We start from the raw sequence: 24,992 nt of genomic DNA on the forward strand, positions 1-24,992 counted from the left end.
AAGTGCGGGTAGGGTAGTAGGGGGTGGGGTTTAGGGATGAATGGCTGGCTTCTTGACATATTCCCTCTGTCCCCTTTCCCCCATGAAATGTTCCCTGCCTTGTCCTTCTATTTCTTTTTCCATTCCCCCGATTTCTCTTCCCCTTTTCCTCTTTCCCAGATTCTCTCCTTCCCTCTATCCCCCTCACTGTCTCTCGTTACCTTCTTCTGCTTTAGGGAGATGGACGATTGGATCCACTGCAGCAATGGCTCCATATTTCTTAGCTGTAGACACTTAATTTACTGCAAGCCAAACTATAAGGTGACATTTTTAAATAAAACTATTGAGTAACTCGTCTTGTATATCTACTTTACAATTTTATACAGTAGGCCAATACACACAAAATTCAGATCTTGACTTCACATAAACAACACACACCTAGTCTACTCAGTTCCATAGCAGCCTTAAAGAACTGAATCAAACTGAAAAATCAATTCATACGAGTGAACTGAAAACATTTTGGCTGAATTGGACAGGACTACTATGGAGGCATAGTCTCTGGGAAGAAAAGGACCATCAGTCGATGGATGTCTCCATCTTATGGCTAGAACCTTAGTGCAAATACCAGGTTCTGGAAAGAGCCAAAGAACTGTGTGTTCATGGCCAACAAATCCTATATAATAAAACCCACCTCCAACGTTCTGAAGCTGACTGCGTGGCTCATGGCTGAGGTATTCATGCGCTCTGCTGGGCTAATGAACGTCACGTACTTCCGGGAACGTCAGCTGCAGCACTGACCAACTGCACGAGGCCCTGCCCCTGCCGCCCTTGCCGCAATGCCACGCCCCCCCCCAGGTCACCACCAACAGGCGTGCAGGCTCGGACCTTCTCTCTCTGTTAGTTCTGGTCCCGCCCTCATTTCCTCTTTCCGCAATGAGGGCGGGACCAAACCTAACACAGAGAGAAGGACCGAGGCTGCACGCGTTTTAATGATGATTTCAAAAACTTTGAGTGAGTGCGACTGGAACCGGGAGGGAGGAAGGGAGGGACGACGACACTAGAACTAAAAGGGAGGGAGGGAGGGAGGGAGGGAGGGAGGGGGACCATGAAACTTGGGACAGGGGACAGAGGATAATCGCTGGGTGGCTAAAGGGGGGGCAGGTGACAGAGGAGGAGAATTGCTGGATGGCTCGAGGGGGGGCAATGGAGAGAGGAGAATTGCTGGGTGGCTGGAGGGGGGCAGGGGAAACAGGAGAATCGCTGGATGGCTGAAGGGGGGCAGGGGATAGCATAATCGCTGGGTGGCTGAAGGGGGGCAGGGGACAGAGGAGAATCGCTGGGTGGCTGGAGGGGGGCAGGGGAGACAGGAGAATTGCTGGGTGGCTGGAGGGGGGGGCAGGGGAGACAGGAGAATCGCTGGGTGGCTGGAGGGGGGCAGGGGAGACGACAGTCGCTGAGTGGCTGAGGGGGGGCAGGGGAGACGACAATCGCTGGGTGGCTGCAGGGAGGCACATTCACTCTCTATGTGTCACTGAGTCACTCTCACACACTCTCTTGGTCTCACAGAGACTCTGTGTATCGCACACATACTCTCTCTCACTCTCTCACACACAGTGTATCTGTGTGAAACACACTCTCTCTCTTACACTCACTGTGTCCCACATACGCACTCGCACACACTCTCATTCAAACACACACACTCATTCTGACACACACACACTCTAAGTAGTAGTAGTAGTAGACACACTCGCATCCAGACACACTCTCTCTGTGTCACACACACAGACACTCGCACACTCTTTCTCTCTCTCACACTCACTCACACACACTCTCTGAAACATACACACTCCGAGGAAAACCTTGCTAGCGCCCGTTTCATTTGTGTCAGAAACGGGCCTTATTTACTAGTACTGCTATAAAAGCTGGATTAGATGGGAAATTGGGGGGGGGGGGGGAGCATTTGTAAACTGATGTAAAACACCAGATAGTAGCATACAAAGGGTCATGGCACAATAACTCAATATATGCCTTTTCCAATTGAGCTAAGTCCAAAGGGGCAGGGAGAAACTGCTGAGCCAACAAAAGAATAGAGTCTTCATGTCTGTGAACTATCAGAGCATTCACCATGATTCACAAGCTTGGGAGTATGATTCAGATCTGGATATTTAACATATTTATAAATAATCTAGAGATGTGAGTAACTAGTGAGGTAATTAGATTTCCTGATGACACAGTTATTCAAAGTTGTTAAATCACAAGAGGATTGTGAAAAATTACATGAGGACCTTACGAGACTGGGAGACTGGGCATCTAAATGGCAGATGTTTAATAGGTGAGAAAATGTGGGCTACAAGTGCAATAAATAAATAATGTGATCAAGTGCAAAGTGATGCATGTGGGAAAGAGGAACCCAAATTATAGCTATGTAATGCAAGGTTCCACATTAGGAATCACCAACCAGGAAAGGGATCTAGGCATTGTTGATGATACGTTGAAACCCTCTGCTCAGTGTGCGGCGGTGGCTAAGAAAGCAAATAGAATGTTAGGTATTATTAGGAAAGGAATGGAAAACAAAAATGATGCCGCTATAATGCCTTTGTATCACTCCATGATGTGACCACACCTTGAATACTGTGTTCAATTCTGGTCACTGCAGCTTAAAAAAGATATAGTAGAATTAGAAAAAATATAGAGAAAAACGACAAAAATGATAAAGGGGATGGGACGACTTCCCTATGAGGAAAGGCTAAAGCGGCTACGGCTCTTCAGCTTGGAGAAAAGACGGCTGTGGGGAGATATGATAGAGGTCTATAAAATAATGAGTGGAGTGGAACAGGTAGACGTGAATCGCTTCTTTACGCTTTCCAAAAATACTAGGACTAGGGGGCACGCAATGAAGCTACAAAGTAGTAAAACGAATTGGAGAAAATATTTCTTCACTCAATGTGAAATTAAACTCTGGAATTTGTTGCCAGAGAATGTAGTAAAAGCAGTTAGCGTAGTTTAAAAAAAGATTTGAATGGTTTTCTAAAGGAAAAGTCCATAAACCATTATTAAAATAGACTTGGGGAAAATCCACTGCTTATTTCTAGGATAACCTTCAATATATATAACACGATACTGATCTATCGCCAATAAGCAATTGCTTGACAATTATGATAGCCAGAAATTCAAAACAATGTGTCACAATTCAATCTTAAATTTGATCTGAGGGCGAAAAAAAGGTCTCATAAAATCAGCCGGGCTTCCATGCAACTTCTTACAACCCAATATTAGGGTATTGCCCAACGGTGTCCTCATGTAATCAATGACTGGACCCCCTCCTACCAAATTCAATTTTTCAGTTTTTCTTAATTTTTTTAGTATTTTTCAATATGTTTCTTCTTATCCCGTGTTCGGGTCTTTAAATAACTATGGTGCAATGACCCCAGTGTGTGCATGGTATACACAGAAACTCTCTTCAATGCAGTATCTCTCAAGGTAGCAAATGAGGTGAATTATGAAGCACCAAAAATCAGACTTATCTGAAATGTCCAGATCTGTCAGCCACCGGGACCATGACAGGGACCCGTTTCGCGGAATGCTTTCTCAAGGGATCACAGCTGATCCTGTCTTTAGGCTGGTGCTATCTTAGTACTGTTCACCACGCCATGCACACGGTGGCTTGCATGGCGTGGTGACAGTACTAAGATTGCTGGCACTTTAGGCTGGTGCTAAGTGATAGATGAGTCAAGAGCTGTGTTTAAGTTCTACTTTCTAAATGTAATTTAACTTTTTGTGTGTGATAGCCTACTCTCCTTTACAAAATATTCTACCCCCAAACCAAACATTAAGCAAATTTTAGGGTATTCTGTCTCACCATCTGTTTCAAGAATGTGTTTGTTTTGCTTCTTTAGCTTTCTCAAGGGGCTTAATCTCTGAGGCTCTTAAAAGATACTTCCCCACTCCTTCCAAGTTTACTGGTCTTATTCCATGCTTGTGAATCTTTGGAGGTTTGCACTGTGTGTCGTCTTTCCTATTTCGGAAATTGTCTTACCTCATTGATTTTGATTTGCTGGAGTTCCCTTTCTGCTGCAGTGAGTGGTGCAGGAGCAGAAAAAGAGGACACATGCTTCTGGTAACCCCCCAGCGATATATCCTCCTGCCAAACATACAAAAATAAGAAAGTTAATATACAAGTTCTATTTTCCATGCTATTTCTCTTCTCTCTCCAATTACCCTACCATCCCCATTTCCATCTCTTCCATTCTTTGTATTACCCTCTGTCCACTAGCCCTTAGCTTGATGTTGCTATAGATCTTTTTATTTTTTAAACACCTTGTACTTTTTCCAACCTAATAAAATGTTGGAAAGAATTATATATACGGGATAGAGAATGTTTGCCCGTCTATCTATCCATCTGTCTGGAGCCAAAATGATTCTCCAAAACTTAACAGAATGGGAACAAATTTGGCTTGGGGAGGGGGGAAGACACATCAAGTTTTATACTTCATGATATACCGCCCACTGAAACTATCATTTAAGAGTTTACAATTCAATCTGATTGTAAGTTAAGAAGTTTAAGAAATGAAAATTACAATTTCCAAAAGGCAAAGAAAAATCCCCAGAAAGATTCAGCTTCAGTCGTATAACCAGATCTGGACTTTAACCTCCCCCTTTCTCCATTCCCACAGCAATTGGTAGTGTTTAGGGTCCAAAGGTTTTTTCAAAAAAGTATGTCTTGAGACTTATCTTGAATTTCTGGTAGGATAATTCAAGGCGTAAATGTAATGGTAAATTATTCTAGAGAAATAAACTTCCCAAAAATATAACCCAATGCATTTCTATGGAAACAGCGGTTCCAGCAGCTTCAGCAGAGAACACTGAGACACTGAAACATTATGATTATGGAATTGATCTTTTCAAAATGACAGACACGAGGAAGGATTACAAATTATTCCAAGAACCATATTCTACATGCTGTCCCCACCACAACCCTATCTCTGCCGGCCTGACTCTTAGTAATTTTGATGTGTATTTCATTTTCTTTGAGGTAAATGCTAATACAAAACCTAGTGAGTGAATGCTATAGCTTTTTTAATGGTTGATATGTAAAGCAACCCCTGCCTTCTTAATGGTTGCTATGTGACAGAGCCCTGTAATTTACTACTGACTGGTATAAGTACTGCCTCATACAGTGGCACCATCTATTTAATCTGCAAATTCCATCCTATGAAACGTGTCAACTGACATTTAGGAAACATTCTGTAATTGGGTGCCTCCTTTTAGATTCCTCAATAAATTGTGAAAGAAATATATTCTAAAACACCTTGGCACTCAGGTATCGTTACAGAATTTGAGCGTATCCCAGTATTGGCACGTCTAGAAACTGCAGGCACCTAAATGTGGAAAGAGCATGTGTAACTTACAAAACTGTGTAAGTTACATGTGTAAGTGGGAGCCCTGCCCATGTCATGACTATACTCCGCCCATGTGTACACCTCCCTTGTTGTTATGCGCTACAGCACTTAACAGCACCTTTATAGAATGGAGCTTAGGGCATTTACGCATCTAAGTGTTAATTTTACCTACGTTTTTTTTTTATTTAAAGAGTTTTCACATTAACATCCAAACAATGGAATAGGCAAATATAAATCTGTGGAAGACAGACCTGAAATACAAAACAACATTAAAGAAAAGTTACTTACCTGTAGCAGGTATTCTCTGAGGATAGCAGGCCAATTATTCTCACGTATTGGGGGATATCATCCACACAGCCTGATGCAGAAATACTGCTCAGCATACTTTCTCTTTAAGATCTTAAGGTAGGGCTTCCACCACGCATACGAGGGAGCCTTGCCGCCCGACTCACAACCATGGGACCAGCAGAACTATAAGATAGCTAAAACCTAAATTCACCTGGGGGGGAGGTGGGAGGGTATGTGAGAATAACTGGCCTGCTGTCCTTGGAAAATACCTGCTACAGGTAAGTAACTTTGCTTTCTCCAAGGACAAGCAGGTCATACTAATCTCATATGTGGAAATCCATAGCTACCAGGCTCACCAAATACAACAGATAGGGACTTGCAACTGCGAGGCCAAGGTAGTAAATTAACCTGAACCTATATACACACTGGTTATGAAGGTGCAGCCTGTAACACTACTACTACTACTTATCATTTCTATAGCACTACTAGACGTACGCAGCGCTGTACACTTGAACATGAACAGAACAAAATGGACCTGGATGAATGGAGTTGGATTCTAGACACCAAACAAATTCTGCAGGACTGTCTGACCAAACCACTGTTGCGTCAGGAGTTTTGCTCAAGGCAGTAGTGGGATGTGAATGCATGGACTGAAGATCACGCTGTAGCTTTACAAATCTGTTGAATGGATGCTGATCTCAAGTGGGCTACTGACACAGCCATAGCTCTGACATTATGAGCTGCACATGGCCCTCCCAACCTGGGCATAAGCAAAAGAGATGCAGTCCACTAGCCAATTGCCACCTCCATCCTGTTGGGATCAAAAGAAATAACGCTGAGTGGACTGTCTATAGGGCTTAGTCCACTCCAGGTAAAAGGCCAAGGCTCATTTGCAGTCCAAGGTGCACAGTGCTTTCACCAGGATGGCCATGAGGTTTGGGAAAGAATGTCGACTGACCGGTTAAAATGGAACTCAGACACCATCATAGGAAGGAATTTAGGGTGGGTGCGGATTATGATGAAATTTCATAAGGTGGATCCACTACTAGGACCTGAAGCTCACTGATCCTGCGAGCTGAATTGACTGCAACCAAAAACAAGACCTTTCAGGTCAAGTACTTCAGACGACAGGAATCCAGTGGCTCGAAAGGAGCTTTCATCAGCTGGATAAGGATGACACTGAGGTTCCATGACACAGGCAGAGGTTTCAAGCTTTATTATAAAATAATTGCCTGACACAGCTGCGTCAGGGGCTCTAAAATAACAAATAATAAACCAAATTAAAAACATATAAAAAACCATGATTATACATAAATCCTGATAAAACAACTAATAATATACAAAGAAACATATTGTGTTAGTTACATAAATATAATTTTCAAATTATTTTTTTAAAAAAAGGGGGAGGGGAAAAAGGGGGGTGTGGATATCATGACAACAAACATTAAAAATAAATGGTACGTGAATGAAAAATAAACTAGTAAAATAGGTTACTCACTGAAATCGATGCAAGCTAAAGCAAAAACATCAGGGCAAAAAAACAGAGGTTTGACAGATGGCTTTGTCAAAAGCAAACCTCTCATGAATCAAACAACTAGAGGCCGTTCAGAGATGGATTCACCTGCCACACGATGAGGAAAACTACTAATTGCACCGAGGTGAACTCTTACAGAGTTGTCTTGAGATTAGAGAGGTGTAGAAGATATTCACCAGGTTCTGTGTAGGGCAAGAAAGAGGATCTAGGGCCCTGATCTCACATCAGACATCAAACCATCTCCACTTGAAAAGTATAACATCTCTCAGTAGAATTTTTCCTGGAAGCCATCAAGCAGCTTTATCCTTTCCTCATAGGGAAGTTGCCCCATTCCCTTTATCATTTTCGTTGCCCTTCTCTGGTTGCTTGACTGCTTGGGAGACAGTGAGGCATATTTTCAAAGCACTTAGCCTTTCAAAGTTCCATAGAAACCTGTGGAACTTTGGAAGGCTAAGTGCTTTGAAAATATGCCTCAGTATGAGTTTCCAGGACTGACAGATTGGGAGGGTGCCTGAACTAGAGATAGAGTTATAGAAACCATCTATATGAACCTACCAAGAGCTGTTACTAGAGAAGAAGCTGGCAGAATAATGACAATTAGAGGCTCCTTGCTAAAATAATGTCAGGGAAAACAATAAGGGGTCTCGAGGAAGTTAGCAAACCTTTTGGTTAAGGACAATGACAGGGAAAGTAGCACTTCCCCAACATGAAGATTTTATATTTATATGAGCATTAATTTATTGTCCAATTCAACACAATTAATGCTCAGGGTAATGTACAATATGGTACTTTATTAGTTGTTTTTTTTTTTAACTTTGCATTATGTTTAATTGTTTGATATGATTTCTAATCAAGAAAGGCAGTCTATAAATTATTAAATACTAATGAAGGAAGCAAATGCAGAATTTTGATAAGTAATACCAGCTGTGAAAACCTTACACCTGCTTCCTATCCACAATAGCAAAAACAATAACTGCAAGTATGGCTAGGGAAACAGGTTGAAGATAAGAATGAAAAAGCTGGTTGATAACTCTTAATGGAGTCTAAGGACAGCAGATAAAGATGATGGCACAGCAATTTTTCAGATTAACAGCACTGAGACAAAGTCTGTAAACTACACCTTCAGAGTTCCAAAGAGTTCATCTTTGATATGTCCACCTCCAAATTCCTTCTTAACTGTAGCTCTAGTTGCTGCATACAACATTTTCAACCGAACCTGAAAACCAAAGAACAGAAACAAGTTTTACACAATGAAAAGAATTGAAAATATGAAGAGAAAAAGAAAAAAAAGGCAAGAGGATATAGAAAATAAGGGGAGAATGGCACTTAAAAAAAGAAGGTTGCTTATCTGTGTTCTCTGAAGACATCAGCTCACCAATGATATATATGGTTGACATAACAGACATATTTTCCAGAGCTTTCTAGCAAACGCTCAAGTACTTTCTCTGAATACGTGCTGAAGTCCACATATCCTTGTAGCTGGATGGCATGCCAGAGCTTGGTAATGAAGCTAATCAACACAACCCCCGAAGGGGGAAAGAGGGGCTATGTAGTAACTGAACTGTTGTCTTCATAGAACACCTCATACAAGCAAGCAACCTTGTTTACTCTAAATATAACCAGTTCAAAGTACTCGCATACATGGAATTCCTTAGCTAAGGTTGTCCTCAACAAAAAATGGGAAAACAAATCTATAAGACCAACTGTTTTTGAAAGGATAAGAAGATAACCTAAAATAATAAAAATGGTCCAAAGAGAGCTGGAGTTTTGGCTCTAACCATGAAAGAGATTTTGGAGAAAAGAATGCTCAAACCAGCCATAGCTCTATCATCATAGGGGTAATTTAGCAAAATTATTCACCTGTAGCAGATGCTCTCTGAAGACAGCAGGGCACATATTCCTATATATGGGTGATGTCAACCAATGAAGCCAGGGCAGAACACAAACCAGCATACAAGGTGCGGTCTTCCAGAATAGGCTTGGAAGTGTTCCACTCAGGCTTCATCATATGACATCACCCATTTGTGGAAGTATGATGCCTGTCTTGTCCTTGGAGAACATAAAGGCTTCCCTGGTAAAGCATGTTTTACAAATGGAAATTGACAGTTATAAAATTGCACAGAAAAATAAGCATGCAGACCACACAGACATTCCCTGGGTCGCATTTGGGCAGAGCTGGGACAGAACTGCAAGGTATGTGCAGGAAATGGCACCTTCCACAGGGCAGGTGTAGCTCTGCACAAACACCTGTGTGCTAGTGGGGCTTACAGCATGCATATGTTACCTTTATAAGAGACCAACACCCAAAGAAGGTTCCTTCATACAAATATATGTGGTTTTATTATTTTTTCATTTACATATATATATGTTTAAGAAATTAGAGAAAGTTTTATATATATATATATTTTTTTTTCTATTTATGTCTGTTATATATGGTATTTATGAGTTTTTGCTGACTTTATATTTATGTTTATTCATAGATCCCTGACGCAGGCCTTTACAGCTGAAACACGATTCGTGTCGGGTTGTTTTTATTGATTTGAAATAAAGACCTTGTTTAAGGAAACACCACTTGTGAGAGGCCTCTTTTGGATCCACTGTTTGTTTTACCTTTATAAGAGATGCATTTAAAACAAAAAAATTGTATATAGGCACCCTGTTATAAAATTACCCTTGACATGCTCCACTAAGGCCAAAGTAGCTTGGACACGTCAAAGGATATGAAGAAGTCTTCAATCCAAATAGATAAGATTCTTTTCAAAACCTTAAAAGAAACTTCAGGCTGCTCAAAACACGGCAGCTAGGCGTATCTTCGGAAAAATGCGATTTGAAAGTGCAAAACCCCTTTGCGAAAAACTACACTGGCTCCAAATCAAAGAACGCATTGCTTTCAAAATTTGCACTCTGGTTCACAAAATTATCTACGGTGAAGCTCCGGGATACATGACAGACTTGATTGACCTACCAACTAGAAACACATCCGAATCAGCACGAATGTACCTAAATCTGCACTACCCAAGCTGCAAAGGACTCAAATACAAATCAACTTACGCTTCCAGTTTTTCCTACATAAGCACACAACTGTGGAACGCATTACCAAAAGCCTTGAAAACTACGAACGACCACCTAAACTTCCGGAAAACACTAAAAACTAACCTGTTTAAAAAGGCAAACCCTACCAATCCAACATAAATGCCTGATCTCTGCAACACAACAAAACTAAAGTACGTAATGGACATAACTCAACTCTTCCGTTGTACGATTCCCTAGTGTGGCTGTGCCACATGAACTTTATCTTACCACAACATCACTTTGTATTTGTTTACACCGGAGTCTGTAACGCCTCTCCGGTACTATGTAAGCCACATTGAGCCTACAAATAGGTGGGAAAAGGTGGGATATAAATGTAACAAATAAATAAATTTTAAAAAAGCAACAAAAGCTGGGTAAACTATCTATGGACTTCAAACTTGATACAAAATAGAAGGAGGAGATGGCTCTCATACAGTCCAACGCCATGTGGGGTCTGATCATTTTTGATAGCATATGGCTTTAGGAAAAAATCTTAGAAGTATTACTAAAGTGGATGTTCAACATAATGCACTGTCAGGGGTGTTAAAAAATCAAGTTAATAGGTTACCAGACTTGAAGCTCTCTAAATGTGCATGCTAATATGTCTGCCACCAAACAGTGGCCTACCATTAATTAGGTTAAAAATTATACTGAGGACCTATAACACAGCAATTAGGAGGATTCAAATGATGCAAGCCCCACTTAGTTCTTACAATTTGAAGGTTGTACAGCAACATGCTCTCATACATAGAATGGCATACTCCATGTACTAAACAGCATCTTAGTACAATTGAAAGCATGGGATTTTAAATCCCCTCATAGCTGTGAAGGCTCATGATGCTTGATCCTAGTCCTGTTTTTGACACAGCAAGAAGAGACTGCTGGGTCAAATATATGGTAGTAAGATGCTCAAATAAAACTTTTCTTTGAGAGATGTTCAGGATTCTTAGTTTTGATAGATTTTATCTATCACTTTTCCTACACTGGGATGAGTTTGACTGTTGGCCTCAAAACAAAAGGACATCACATTGGGAGGAAGTGACATCACCACTAGGTAGGGTTGTATAGGAGCGGGAGCTCAAAGTGATTTCCTCAATAATAGCCTTTAATTACATACCAGCAGTCCAAATTGATGGGGTAAAGTTGATCTCTGGCCTGAGTTTCAGCATGGCACATAGCTGGGCATGAGTGTGTGCCCTAAGGCAGTGAATTTTTCCAGCTTTGCCTACCCTAGCTTGGCAGGCCTAGCGCCAAGAGGCTAGACCTGGACAACAAGATGGCGTTGGAGCTCTCACAACCAGATTGTTCTCAATCTCCCAACCTGTTTCAGACGGGGACACTTACACTATTTGGTGAGCCTTTACAAGACATTTCTGAGGGTACATAAGTAATGCCACACTGGGAAAAGACCAAGGGTCCATCGAGCCCAGCGTCCTGTACACGACAGCGGCCAATCCAGGCCAAGGGCACCTGGCAAGCTTCCCAAACGTACAAACATTCTATACATGTTATTCCTGGAATTGTGGATTTTTCCCAAGTCCATTTAGTAGTGGTTTATGGACTTGTCCTTTAGGAAACCGTCTAACCCCTTTTTAAACTCTGCCAAGCTAACCGCCTTCACCACGTTCTCCGGCAATAAAACTTCCAGAGTTTAATTATGCATTGGGTGAAGAAACATTTTCTCAGATTTGTTTTAAATTTACTACACTGTAGTTTCATCACATGCCCCCTAGTCCTAGTATTTTTGGAAAGCGTGAACAAACGCTTCACATCCACTCCACTCATTATTTTATATACCTCTATCATGTCTCCCCTCAGCCGTCTCTTCTCCAAGCTGAAAAGACCTAGCCTCCTTAGTCTTTTTTCATAGGGAAGTCGTCCCATCCCCGCTATCATTTTAGTCGCCCTTCGCTGCACCTTTTTCAATTCTACTATATCTGAGATGCGGAGACCAGAATTGAAAACAATAAACCAGGCATGGATGTTATTCAAAAATACCATCATGGAAGACCAGACCAGATGCATTCCATGTATTTGTGAAGGTGGAAAGAAGAGAAATGACAGTGGTTAAAAGGTCCTTCAAAGAATGGAAAAAGGACCCAAATGAAGAAAATACGAAGCAACATCAACAATGACAAGTTAGATGCAAAGCACTAATAAAGAAGGCTAAAAGAGAATATGAAGCGAAACTTGCCGAAGAGACTTAAACTCACAATAATAACTTTTTTTCAGGTACATCAGAAGCAGAAGGCCCACGAGGGAACCCGTGGGACCATTAGATCATGAAGGAGCAAAAGGGGCACTCAGGGAGGACAAGGTCATAGTGGAGAAAACTAAATGAATTCTTTGCTTCTGTCTTTATGGAAGAAGGTGTAAGAGATCTGCCTGTTCTGGAAATGGTTTTCAAGGATGATGATGTGGGGAACTGAAAGAAATCTCGGTGAACCTGGAAGATGTACTGACAAATTAAAGAGTTACCAACTGGACCGGATGCACACCTGCAAGGTACTCAAAGAGCTCAAGCATGAAATTGATGATCTGTTGTTACTAATATGTAACCTGTTGTTAAAATCATCCTTAGTACCTGAAGATTAGAGGGTGACCAATGTGATGCTGATTTTTAAAATGGGTTCTAAGGGTGATCCAGGAAATTACAGACCAAGCCGGGCAACATAGTGGAAACTATTATAAATAATAAAATTATGGAACACACAGACAAATATGGTTTAATGGGACAGAGTCAGCATGGGTTCATCTGAGGAAAGTCTTGCCTCACCAATTTTCTTCATTTCTTTGAAGACGTGAATAAATATGTGGATAAAGGTGAGCCGGTTGATGTAATGTATTTAGATTTTCAGAAAGCTTTTGATAAAGTTCCTCATGAGAGACTCCTAAGAAAATTAAAAGTCATAGGATAGGAGGCAAGGTTCTGGTGTGGATTAGGAATTGGTTATTGGACAGAAAATAGAGGGTAGGGTTAAATGGTCATTTCTCTCAATGGAGGAGGGTGAACAGTGGCATTTAACATATTTATAAATGATATGGAAATCGGAACGATGAGTGAGGTGATTAAATTTGCAGTTGACACAAAACTATTCAAGGTTGTTAAAACACACGTGGACTGTGAAATATTGCAAGAAGACCTTAGGAAATTGAAAGACTGGGCATCCAAATGGCAAATGAAATTTAATGTGGACAAATGCAAGGTGATGCACACTGGAAAGAATAATCCGATTCATGGTTACCTGATGCTAGGGGGTCCACCTTAGGAGTCATTACTCAAGAAAAAGATCTAGGTATTATTGTAAACGATACGCTGAAATTTTCTGCTCAGTGTGTGGCATCAGCCAAAAAAGCAAATAGGATGCTAGAAATTATTAGGAAAGGGATGGTGAATAAGACCGAAAATACTATAATGCCTCTGTATCGCGTTCAGTTCTGGTCACTGTATTTCAAAAATGATATAGTGGAATTAAAAAAGGTTCAAAGAGCAACAAAAATGATAAAGGGGAGGGAACTCCTCTCATACGAGTAAAGGCTAAAGCGGTACGGTTCTTCAGCTTGGAAAAGAGACAGATTAGAAGAGATATGATTGAGGTCTACAAAATCCTGAGCGGTGTAGAACGAGTAGAAACAAATCAATTTTTTACTCTTTCCAAAAATGTACAAAGACTAGGGGACACTCAAGGAAATTACATGGAAATACTTGTACAGAGACTAGGGGGCACTCAAGGAAGTTACGTGGAAATACTTTTAAAATAAGAGGAAATATTTTTTTTACTCAACAAATAGTTAAGCTCTGGAACTCTTTGCTGGAGGATGTGGTAATGGGGGTTAGCGTATCTGAGTTTAAAAAAGGTATGGACAAGTTCCTGGAGGAAAAGTCCATAGTTTGCTATTGAGACAGATATGAGGAAGCAACTGCTTGCCCCAGGATTGGTAGCATGGAATGTTGCTAGTAATTGGGTTTCTGCCAGGTACTTGTGACCTGGCTTGGCCAACGTTTGGAAACGGGATACTGGGCTAGATGGACCACTGGTCTGACCCAGTATGGCTACTCTTACGTTCTTATGCCTCCAACACATTATATTGACATATGCTTTTCAGACCCTCTACCTTTAGTCAAACATAGGCAGCAAAATGGGGTAGGCTACAGAGGCCACAGCCCTACCAAATTTTTTTTTTAACTCCACACAACATCCACAACTAGGCAGCCAGAGATCAAGGACAGAGCTTGGTCTATCTGGCCCTCACAAGCAAAAAAGATGTTCCACTGCCCCTGTCGCAAATAGTAAATAAAATTCAACAGGATCCTCCTAAAATAGGACTGGTGAATTCATGTACCCTTTCCAAATGCCCTGTAAAAGTATTCACACTTGCCTCACTATAAAATATAATTCACAATGCATTAAAATAGGAGTGTGTGTGTGTGTGCAGGTAGCAGTAAATTTGAGAGATTAAGATTATACTCAACATACCCTGGAAGTTTAGACGTGAGGTTCATTACTGTCATGGAATGCTCCTAACTAACCCATTTTGGAGACATTGCATAGACATAACAAAAGATACACATTTTTAGAGCATTACACCTATTTGCCACATTGGCTCTTTTCTCATATAAGCCGTTAAGACAACTCATTCTTTGATGTTTTCTCAATTCACTTGGTTAACTTCCATGTTTTAATTTAAAGTCTTTTGTTTTACTTCTATGTTCCTGGTATGTCTTGACTACATCTGACACTTCTTTATCTCCCGTGCAACACTACATATGGCTGCTTTAGTTTTACAAATAATATTCCAAAAGCAGCACACCTGATGTCAGGAATTTTATGATCTCAAGAGCTCATATACTGCCAAATCTTATTTTGTTGGTCCTTTAAAAAAACAAAAAAAACATTAGAAGAAAGACTCCAAGTTCTCTCAGCCAGGGATCAATATGATCACTAAAATTCAAATATAATCATATCATCTTACCGGGGAATGATCAGGTGACCAAGAAATGAAGAGCCATTCAAAGCCCTGTGCATTCTGGGTATCAAGGCGGTAAAGTAGATAGCAGGGCTGATGCTCATCTAGCAGCGGCAATATAAAGAAATCATAATCCTGGTCCCAGCTCCTTGACAATTCTTTGTAACCTCCCAGCACCAGTTGCTCTACAAAGTAGGAAAGAACACTGAGATAATAACCAAGAACAGTATGGAACTTATGAAGCACAGGTGTCCAGACAGAGGTAAGCAACTTTGTTTTATTCTCTTTGATAAAAGCAATTCATTAGTCACATGAATGGGTCATGCAAATCACAGCATCAAAAAGAACGCACTTTCCAGAGATTTATGGTACAGACTTGAAGTCTATCACGATTTCTTACACTGTACACTGCCACAGCTCCACAACTGCTTTCACTTTCTGTCTAGCCAAACTGACAGAAGGGGAAGAATAAACCCAAAGGGATAGTGAGTGGATTTGTGCAACTGACAGATTGCTGTCTTCAGAGAAGAACTGTTTCAGGTAAACAGTTTCTCTTTTGCTGAAGACAAACAAGTTTATCAGTCCTGAGTGGACCTCCTAGCTAATGGGTGTTCTTTAAAAAGAAGAAGATAACTTTACTGACAATGGTTTATGGCTTGATATAATTTTTAAACTGTAGACACTCTTACTTTTCAAAGCTAGGAGGAGAACAAAGACAACACCTAAAAGAACAAAGAAGAAAAAAAGACCTCAAACCGTTTGGGTGCTAGAGCTTACTTTTCGCCCAATAACTTTAAAGCACTACCGGACCTCCATTCATCACTGGGACAAAGAGAGAATGAATACAATGGGTGAACGTTTGATGCTGTTTTGTAACTTGCCATTACATCATGCAAGCAGGAGGTTGCATTTTAACATAAAGTCTATTTGATTCACAGTAAGCAGACTACAACTCTGTTGACAAAGATGGTGGGCAAAACAGGTCTCCATCGGGAGTATCAACACTAGGTGTTCAACAGCCGGGCTGACATTAAAGCTAAGTGACTTTTTTCACACAGTATAACTGGATTTATTTGAAGTTGTCATGAATAAGCAAGGTGATAAAAATTTAAAAAGAACTGCTAAAGGACGGAGGAGGTTATTGGCCAGTGATGAATGGAGGTCCGGTGAGTGCTTTAAAGTTATTGGGTGAAAAGTAAGCTCTAGCACCTGGACGGTTTGAGGTCTTTTCCTCCTCTTTGTTCTTTTAGCTGTTGTCTTTTGTTCTCCTCCTAGCTTTGAAAAGTAAGAATGTCTACAGTTTACAGATTATTCAGATAGTTCATTGTTCTGTAGAAGAGTGAGAGATACATATTTGGAAGTGATCTATAGTTTGATATACCACTCTTCAGAGCGGTTCACAATATATAAAATTTAAAAACAGAAATTTAAGACAGGAAAGTAAAAGGAAAGATACAATTAGCAAAACAGAAATAAAAACAAAAAACTCCACATACAAGAGGCATCAGAAGACGGGGGAAAGGCTGCTAAGCCACCAAGCTGTAGATTAAGAAGGTCTCAAGCAAACAGGCTTTAAGTGAGGATTTGAATTTTTGATAGGAGGATTCAAATCCTAGGAATTGGAGGAGAGAATTCCATAAGCAAGGTGCAGTACAGAAGAAAGCTCTGTTCCTATTACTTTGATAATGAACTTGTTGCACTGTAGGAATGCAAAGATGTTGGTCATTTATAGAGCAGAAAGTCCTCAATGGTGAATAAATCTGGATTAATAAGGCCAAATAGGAGGGAGCGTCAGTGTGAATGGCCTTGTAAGATTAAGAATTCTAAAGGCAATGGGTAACCAATAGTGTTCAATTAGTAAATGAGTGATCAAATCTGCTAGCATGTGAAAGAATACAAACTATGATATTTTGAATAGTTTAAAGACAACGAAACAGGTATTGAGGAAAACCTGTGGATTATATTACAGTAATCCAAACAAGACAAAAAGGGTATAAAGAAAAGTATTTAGAGAAGAAATGTCAAGAAAACAGCAAACAATTCTGAACTGCCGGAGAGAGACAAAACATGCCCTAGTAAGGGATGAAATGCGTTGGTGGAATGATAACTCTCAGTTAACAACAACACAAAGACATCAACCCCCCCCCCCCCCCGGATTCTATTTAGCACGCCTAGAGATCTGTGCCAAAATCTGTATAGGTTCTATAATTGGAACTGATCAGAATTTAGACGCATAACTTGCTAAGCATATTCTGTAATGATGTGCGTCGAACTTCTAACATGTGTAGGCAAAAAGGGACGTGGTTATGGGTGGGGAAATGGGCAGTTCGTGGGCGTTCTGAAATTTACATGCCTAGTTATAGAATATGGTCCAGTGTGCCTAAATCTACGCGCATCCATTTACACCAACAAAAATGAGGCGTAAATCCCAGCTTGTAATTTACGCCTCATTTTTGTTGGTGTAAATGGATGTGCATAGATTTAGGTGCTGAAATAACTAAGCGTATTCATAATCGGCGCCTAAATCTAGGCACCGATTACTATGTAAAATGAGTTTATCTTGTTGGGCAGACTGGAAGGACTGTTCAGGTCTTTATCTGCCATCATTTACTATGTTACTATACAATTAGAGAATATGCTTAGTGGGCACTGATTTCAGCACCAATTTTTTAGGCACCAGATATAGAATCTCACCCTAAGTGTTAAAAAGAGTGTGGAAAGGCACCCTGAAATGATAAAAAGTAGACCATAATGAAGGAATTGGCACAACCTCTCTAAAAGGCCACAGAAGAAAACAGTCCAAACTCACTATCCTGAAGGCAAGCCATATCAGACTACCGTACAATCTGACTGTTTGGACTGAGCTTCATGTGAACACAATCCAAAGGGTTGTGTGGAATGAATGTAAAGAAATGAGGAAAGTGGGAAATACCCTCAGAAACCAACCCTTTGGATTGTGTTTGGCTATTTTTCAGTTCTCTGGAGTATTAGATTACCTGTTTAGGATTAACAGCCCATACTGTTTTTTCATCATAAGACTGAGCTTCATGTCTCACTCTTGTAAACCTCAAGATAGGTACATAAGTAATGCCATACTGGGAAAAGACCAAGGGTCCATGGAGCCTAGCATCCTGTCCACGACAGCGGCCAATCCAGGCCAAGGGCACCTGGCAAGCTTCCCAAACGTACAAACATTCTATACATGTTATTCCTGGAATTGTGGATTTTTCCCAAGTCCATTTAGTAGCGGTTTATGGACTTGTCCTTTAGGAAACTGTCCAACCCTTTTAAAAACTCTGCTAAGCTAACCGCCTTCACCACTTTCTCCGGCAACGAATTCCAGAGTTTAATTATACGTTGGGTGAAGAAACATTTTCTCCGATTTGTTTTCAATTTACTACACTGTAGTTTCATCGCATGCCCCCTAGTCCTAGTATTTATTTTTGGAAAGCGTGAACAGATGCTTCAAATCCACCTGTTCCACTCCACTCAATATTTTATTTACCTCTATCATGTCTCCCCTCAGCCGTCTCTTCTCCAAGCTGAATAGCCCTAGCCTCCTTAATCTTTCTTCATAGGGAAGTCGTCCCATCCCCGCTATCATTTTAGTCGCCCTTCGCTGCACCTTTTCCAATTCTACTATATCTTTCTTGAGATGCGGCGACCAGAATTGAACACAATACTCAAGGTGCGGTCGCACCATGAAGCGATACAACGGCATTATAACATCCTCACATCTGTTTTCCATACCTTTCCTAATAATACCCAACATTCTATTCGCTTTCCTAGTCGCAGCAGCACACTGAGCAGGTTTCAGCGTATTATCGACGACGACACCCAGATCCCTTTCTTGGTCCGTAACTCTTAACGTGGAACCTTGCATGACGTAGCTATAATTCGGGTTCTTTTTTCCCACATGCATCACCTTGCACTTGCTCACATTAAACGTCATCTGCCATTTAGCCGCCCAGTCTCCCAGTCTCGTAAGGTCCTCTTGTAATTTTTCACAATCCTGTCGCAATTTAACAACTTTGAATAACTTTGTGTCATCAGCAAATTTAATCACCTCACTAGTTACTCCCATCTTTAAATCATTTATAAATATATTAAAAAGCAGCGGTCCTAGGACAGACCCCTGAGGAACCCCACTAACTACCCTTCTCCATTGTGAATACTGCCCATTTAACCCCACTCTCTGTTTCCTATCCTTCAACCAGTTTTTAATCCACAATAGGACATTTCCTCCTATCCCATGACCCTCCAATTTCCTCTGTAGCCTTTCATGAGGTACCTTGTCAAACGCCTTTTGAAAATCCAGATACACAATATCAACCGGTTCCCCTTTGTCCACATGTTTGTTTACGCCTTCAAAGAATTGAAGTAAATTGGTCAGGCAAGATTTCCCCACACAAAAGCCGTGCTGATTTGGTCTCAGTAATCCATGTCCTCGGATGTGCTCTGTAATTTTGTTTTTAATAATAGCCTCTACCATTTTCCCCGGCACTGACGTCAGAGTCACCGGTCTATAATTTCCCGGATCTCCCCTGGAGCCTTTTTAAAAAATCGGCGTTACATTGGCCATCCTCCAATCTTCCGGTACCACGCTTGATTTTAAGGATAAGTTGCATATCACTAGCAGTAGCTCCGCAAGCTCATTTTTCAGTTCTATCAGTACTCTAGGATGAATACCATCCGGTCCAGGAGATTTGCTACTCTTCAGTTTGCTGAACTGCCCCATTACGTCCTCCAGGTTTACCGTGAAGTCAGTAAGTGTCTCCAATTCGTCCGCTTGAAATACCATTTCCAACACCGGTATCCCACCCAAATCTTCCTCGGTGAAGACTGAAGCAAAGAATTCATTCAGTCTCTCCGCTACGTCTTTGTCTTCCTTGATCGCCCCTTTTTTTCCCTCGGTCATCCAGCGGCCCAACCGATTCTTTTGCCGGCTTCCTGCTTTTAATATACCGAAAAATTTTTTACTATGTTTTTTTGCCTCTAATGCTATCTTTTTTTCGTAATCCCTCTTGGCCTTCTTTATCTGCCCCTTGAATTTGCTTTGACACTCCTTATGCTGCTTCTTGTTATTTTCTTGTTATTATCTTCTTCCATTTTCTGAAGGCAATGCCATGGTCTGAACGTGGATGGTTTTGTCATGCCCTTCTAAGGCCAATCCTGCCCAAGTGTAACAACAGATAAAGTAAAAGGTGCAGTCTGCTGTTGAACTGAAAATAGTTCATTTTGTCACTGGATTGCTAGGTCTAGTGGAGTCAAAAGGTGGGTGATGTTTCTAAAGCCTTATTACAGCTTTTTATCAATCCAAAGTATGTAAAACTGCTCCAACCTTATGGCCATGTGATCTAGGGAAAAAAAGTTGGCAGGGGACATACTACTACTACTTATCATTTCTATAGCGCTACTAGAAGTATGCAGCACTGTACCCTGAACATGTAAGAGTCAGTCTCTGTTCGACAGAGCTTACAATCTAATCAAGAGAGACAAACAGGCCAAAATAAGGGATAAAGGAATTACTTAAGGTGGGAATTATAAAACCAACATGCGTACTGAAAAAGTTAATAGGAGTTAGGAGTTAAATGCAGCCTCAAAAAGGTGGACTTTTAGCCTAGATTTGAAGACAGCCAGAGTTGGAGCTGGACATACTGATTCAGGAAGTCTATTCCAGCAGTATGTGCAGCAAGATAAAAGGAACAGAGTCCGGAGTTCGCAGTAGAGGAAAAGGGTACAGATAAGAGAGATTTATCCAATGAACGGAGTTCCTGGGGAGGAGTGTAGGGAGAGATAAGAGTGGTGAGGAGTTGCAGAGTGAATTCACTTGTAAGTCAATAAGAGGAATTTGAATTGTATGCGGAAATGGATAGGGAGCCAATGAAATGATCTGAGGAGAGGGCTCATATGAGCGTAGCAACAGTGGTGGGTTTTGAACAGTTTGAAGGGGAGAGAGATGGCTTAGTGGGGGACCTGTGAGAAGCAAGTAAGTCTAAGCAAGAGGTGATAAGTGTGGATAAGGATTTTGATAGTGTGCTCAGAAAGGGACAAATTTTTATGATGTTATAAAGAAAGAAATGACAGGTTTCAGCAGTCTACTGGAGATGTGGAGAGGGGGAGAGAGAGAGAGAGAGAGAGAGAGAGAGAGAGAGAGAGAGAGAGAGAAGTCAAAGGTTACAAACTAATAAGACAGGGAGGATGAGAGTGTTATCCACAAAGATAGAGAATGGGGGAAAAGGAGAGGTAGGTTTAGGGGGAAAGATAAGAAGCTCAGTCTTGGCCATGTTTAGTTTCAGATGGCAGTGAGACACCCAGGCAGCAATGTCAGACAGGTAGGCTGAAACTTGAGACTGGATTCCTGCTGAAATTTCTGGTGTGGAGAGGTAGATCTGGGAGTCATCAGCATAAAGCTGACACTGAAAACTATGAGAGGAGATCAGAGCACCAAGTGAAGAAGTACAGAGGGAGAAAAGAAGAGGTCCCAAGTCAGAGCCCTGAGGTACACCAACTGACAGCGGACTAAAAGTAGAGCCCTTACGCCAAGCCCCCTCCCTGCCCGTCTTCAAGTCTTTGTTTAAAGCCCACCTCTTCAATGCTGCGTTCGGCACCTAATCCTTACCGTTCAGTGAATCCAGACTGCCCCAATTTGACTGCCCCTATCGGACCGACCGTTCACTTGTCTATTAGATTGTAAGCTCTTTGAGCAGGGACTGTCTCTCTTTGTTAAATTGTACAGCGCTGCGTAACCCTAGTATTGCTCTAGAAATGTTAAGTAGTAGTAGTAGTAGCAGTAGGATGCACCAGAGCATACACTAAAAGAGCGACAGCAGAGATAAAAAGAAAACCAAGAAAGAACAGAGCCCTGAAATCCAAGTGAGGATAGCGTATCGAGGAGTAGGTGGTGATCGACATTACCTTAAGCAGGAAATTAGCATGTGTGTATAGCAAATTTGTATAGCATTTTTAAAATCGATGACAGAACATATAGGATTAAGTTCTATAAATGGCACCTAAAAAAAATTGGTGCTGAAAAAAAAGTGCTTAGCACTATTCTAGAATAGCACTAAGTGCCAGGAACTATGACTACATTTAGATATGTAAATAAATATCGTATGCACACTCTTTTTATGAAAAGAAGGAAAAAGCCTCGAGCAAACTCCTGGACTCAACAAACAGTCTTCAAGGAGTTGGACTTCCTCATCGTCGGCAAAAAACCTCCTGGGGCTCGTAATAATTCTTTTCTATATTTCAAACTCTTAAACTAGGTATAAATTCAAACTTAGCTTTGTAGTATTGATCTTAGTACGTTTCGCCAAGAGTTGACCATGATCATATTGTGTTCTCTCGCCGTTGTGAGTCCTTCTGAAGTTCTGCTCAGAGTATGAAGTGTTTTCTTTTTATGCTTCATATGTGAGAAATGCAAACACTTGCAGACTTTACCACAGACAGCATAATCTGATTCAGTCTTTAAAACATCACTGATTGTTTTATACATATTGTTCCTTTCTTCACAAGGGTATGAAATGTGTTTCCATCAAGGAGATAGTCAATGCATTTTGCAGAATCTTCCAAAATAACAGGCAAAACATTCAGTCATACAAAGTTGGTGAAAAGCTATGTAGGACTACATTCTGACAATTGTATTTTCTTATAAGGTCCAAAGGCTTATGACCCAGGGGCATGAAGATGTGTCTTAGTTCGGACTCTTAAGGATAGATTCAACAATCATAATGTGGCGTGGTGACTTATCAAATTCAGTAGCTGCTTAATACAACATTTTGTATTTTCCTCCTTTCCAACAATGAGTATATTCTTTGGGGCTTCCTACATCTTCTTATACCTAAAGAGTCATTAAGCTATTTCAGATAAATTAAAGAGGCCCTACGTTGTCCTGCAACCTTTAAATCAAAAAGTCTAACTTTTAGCCATCCTTTAAAAAAATCCCCAAAAATCTAGGAAGGAAAGATCCTCAAGTGAAGAATCCAGATCTTCTTGTCAAGTTTAATCCCTTTCAGAACTACTATCTATTGAGTAACGTTTGAAATGCCAGGAATCCTTGAACTTTGTCTTAATAATGAGGATGAAAGGAGCATCAAGATGGTGCCAGCCCAGAAACCAAAGGAAAGAATGGGCTTCCTATGCTCCAATCTTAATGCAGTTGACTTGAAGTAATAGCTCAGAGAGCTAGGTCAACATCAGTAACAAAGAAGGCTGAAGGAAATATAATGGTGGGTCGCTCACTGCACCCACTTGGGGGGGGGGGGGGGGGGGGGAGGAGGTCAAAAAAATTCAATGCTTGATTCATAATGCCAATAGTGTGAGAATAATGCAATAGACAATGCTGGGATAGAACACTTAGAGGCTGTATATGCAAGATTGCTCTTTTAAAAGGACAACAGAAAGGTCAAATTAGCACTAGGGAGACAAACATGATTGGCTGAATTAACATACATAGGAACACTCTAGTTGAAAGCAAATAAAGACCTGTACTGTCCATCCACCTTCAGGTGCACCAGCGTTAGCAAAGGTATAATTCTCTATCACTTCTGGGATCTTAGAGCTGTGTGTGAATAAACTAAACCAGAATGCTGGTGTTTCTAAGGCTTAATGATCATTCTCTTTGGCTCTCCATGTGCTTTTCGAACTCTGGGTCAGACTTGAGAGGAGTGATTGAGATGACTTGATTCTTGTGTCTATTGTTGGACCATGACACTGAAGGGGTTGAAGATGGTATTGGTGAGTCCCGGCCATCAGCAGCATAACTGACCGTCTTCATAAGCCATATCCTGGAGCACAGCACAAAATCATCAGAAAGAAAAACATGGATCATGTCCTTCTGAAAGTGAAGAATTCTGGGTAAAATTCTGGAATAGATTTCAGCACTTTGTGATGGTAAGTAGTCAATAGTTTTGTGCATACTTGGGTCAGAATCTGAAGCCCAATTTCTCTAAATTTTACGGTAAAATGTCACCATAAAATCAAAAAAGAAAAAAAAAATCTTCCTAAGATGTTTAAAAGAGAAAATTCAATTTTCAGGTCTGAAAACAAAAACAGAAGATGGGTCTCTGGCTTAAAATCAATAGAACGTAATGAACAGCCAGGAAGAGAGTAGACTACCAAACCCAAGAACCCCCTTTCGTATGACGAGAGAAAAAAAGCAGAGTGTCGGATTCCAGTGAGAGTCCCAGCTGCGCCTGGGGCTACATAAAGATACCGCTATTGTGGCAAGTGGCCACAGATGGACACACAAAGGGTGTAACCAAAGAGGCAGGTTGTATTCCTTTGGAACCCCTTCAGAGTATGAAGAAACATGGAGTATCCCTGTTACACTGCTGGTCCTGGAACTGTACGTTTGATTGCGGTGAGACAAGGAATATGGGGAAAAGAAAGATCAAGAGTCAAATCCTTCCTGCTCCAGCTAGTTTTACTTAGACCTACGGATAGATATTTATCAATTATTAATCAGGGAGCTGTAGGAACGGAGTCCACTTCACCAAAAGAAGTTCTGCTCTAATGCTGAAAATGATTATGGCACCACAATCAGGACCTTCTGAGGCTCTCATCTTTCTTGCTCAGACTTTTTATGAGCTGAAATATGGAGAGTAGTTACTTGAACAGAACAGATGTTACAGAAGATAGTTATTTAGCTTTGTAGTTTTACAAAAGATACTGAAGGAAAGCTAGACATTCTAGAAGCTAGTAGGGTGATTCTGCAAAATCGTATGGCTTCTGCTGAATCTCAGGTTACC

General features: G+C 40.9%; 1 protein-coding gene across 2 annotated transcripts in view; it reads right to left on the minus strand.

The window, feature by feature from the left end:
* Positions 1-24,992, minus strand: part of TWF2 (twinfilin actin binding protein 2) — a 127,026-nt gene that overhangs the window by 20,864 nt on the left and 81,170 nt on the right. For both annotated transcript variants that reach the window (XM_030208569.1, XM_030208568.1), the window contains 3 exons: positions 15,247-15,425; positions 8,321-8,416; positions 4,016-4,120 (listed from right to left, as the gene is read on the minus strand). In XM_030208569.1, the coding sequence (XP_030064429.1) occupies positions 4,016-4,120; positions 8,321-8,416; positions 15,247-15,425 (380 nt within the window). The remainder of the gene's footprint in view (positions 1-4,015; positions 4,121-8,320; positions 8,417-15,246; positions 15,426-24,992) is intronic.

This window comes from Microcaecilia unicolor, chromosome 6 (genome assembly GCF_901765095.1).
Source record: "Microcaecilia unicolor chromosome 6, aMicUni1.1, whole genome shotgun sequence".
In the NCBI taxonomy this organism is placed as follows: Eukaryota; Metazoa; Chordata; class Amphibia; order Gymnophiona; family Siphonopidae; genus Microcaecilia; species Microcaecilia unicolor.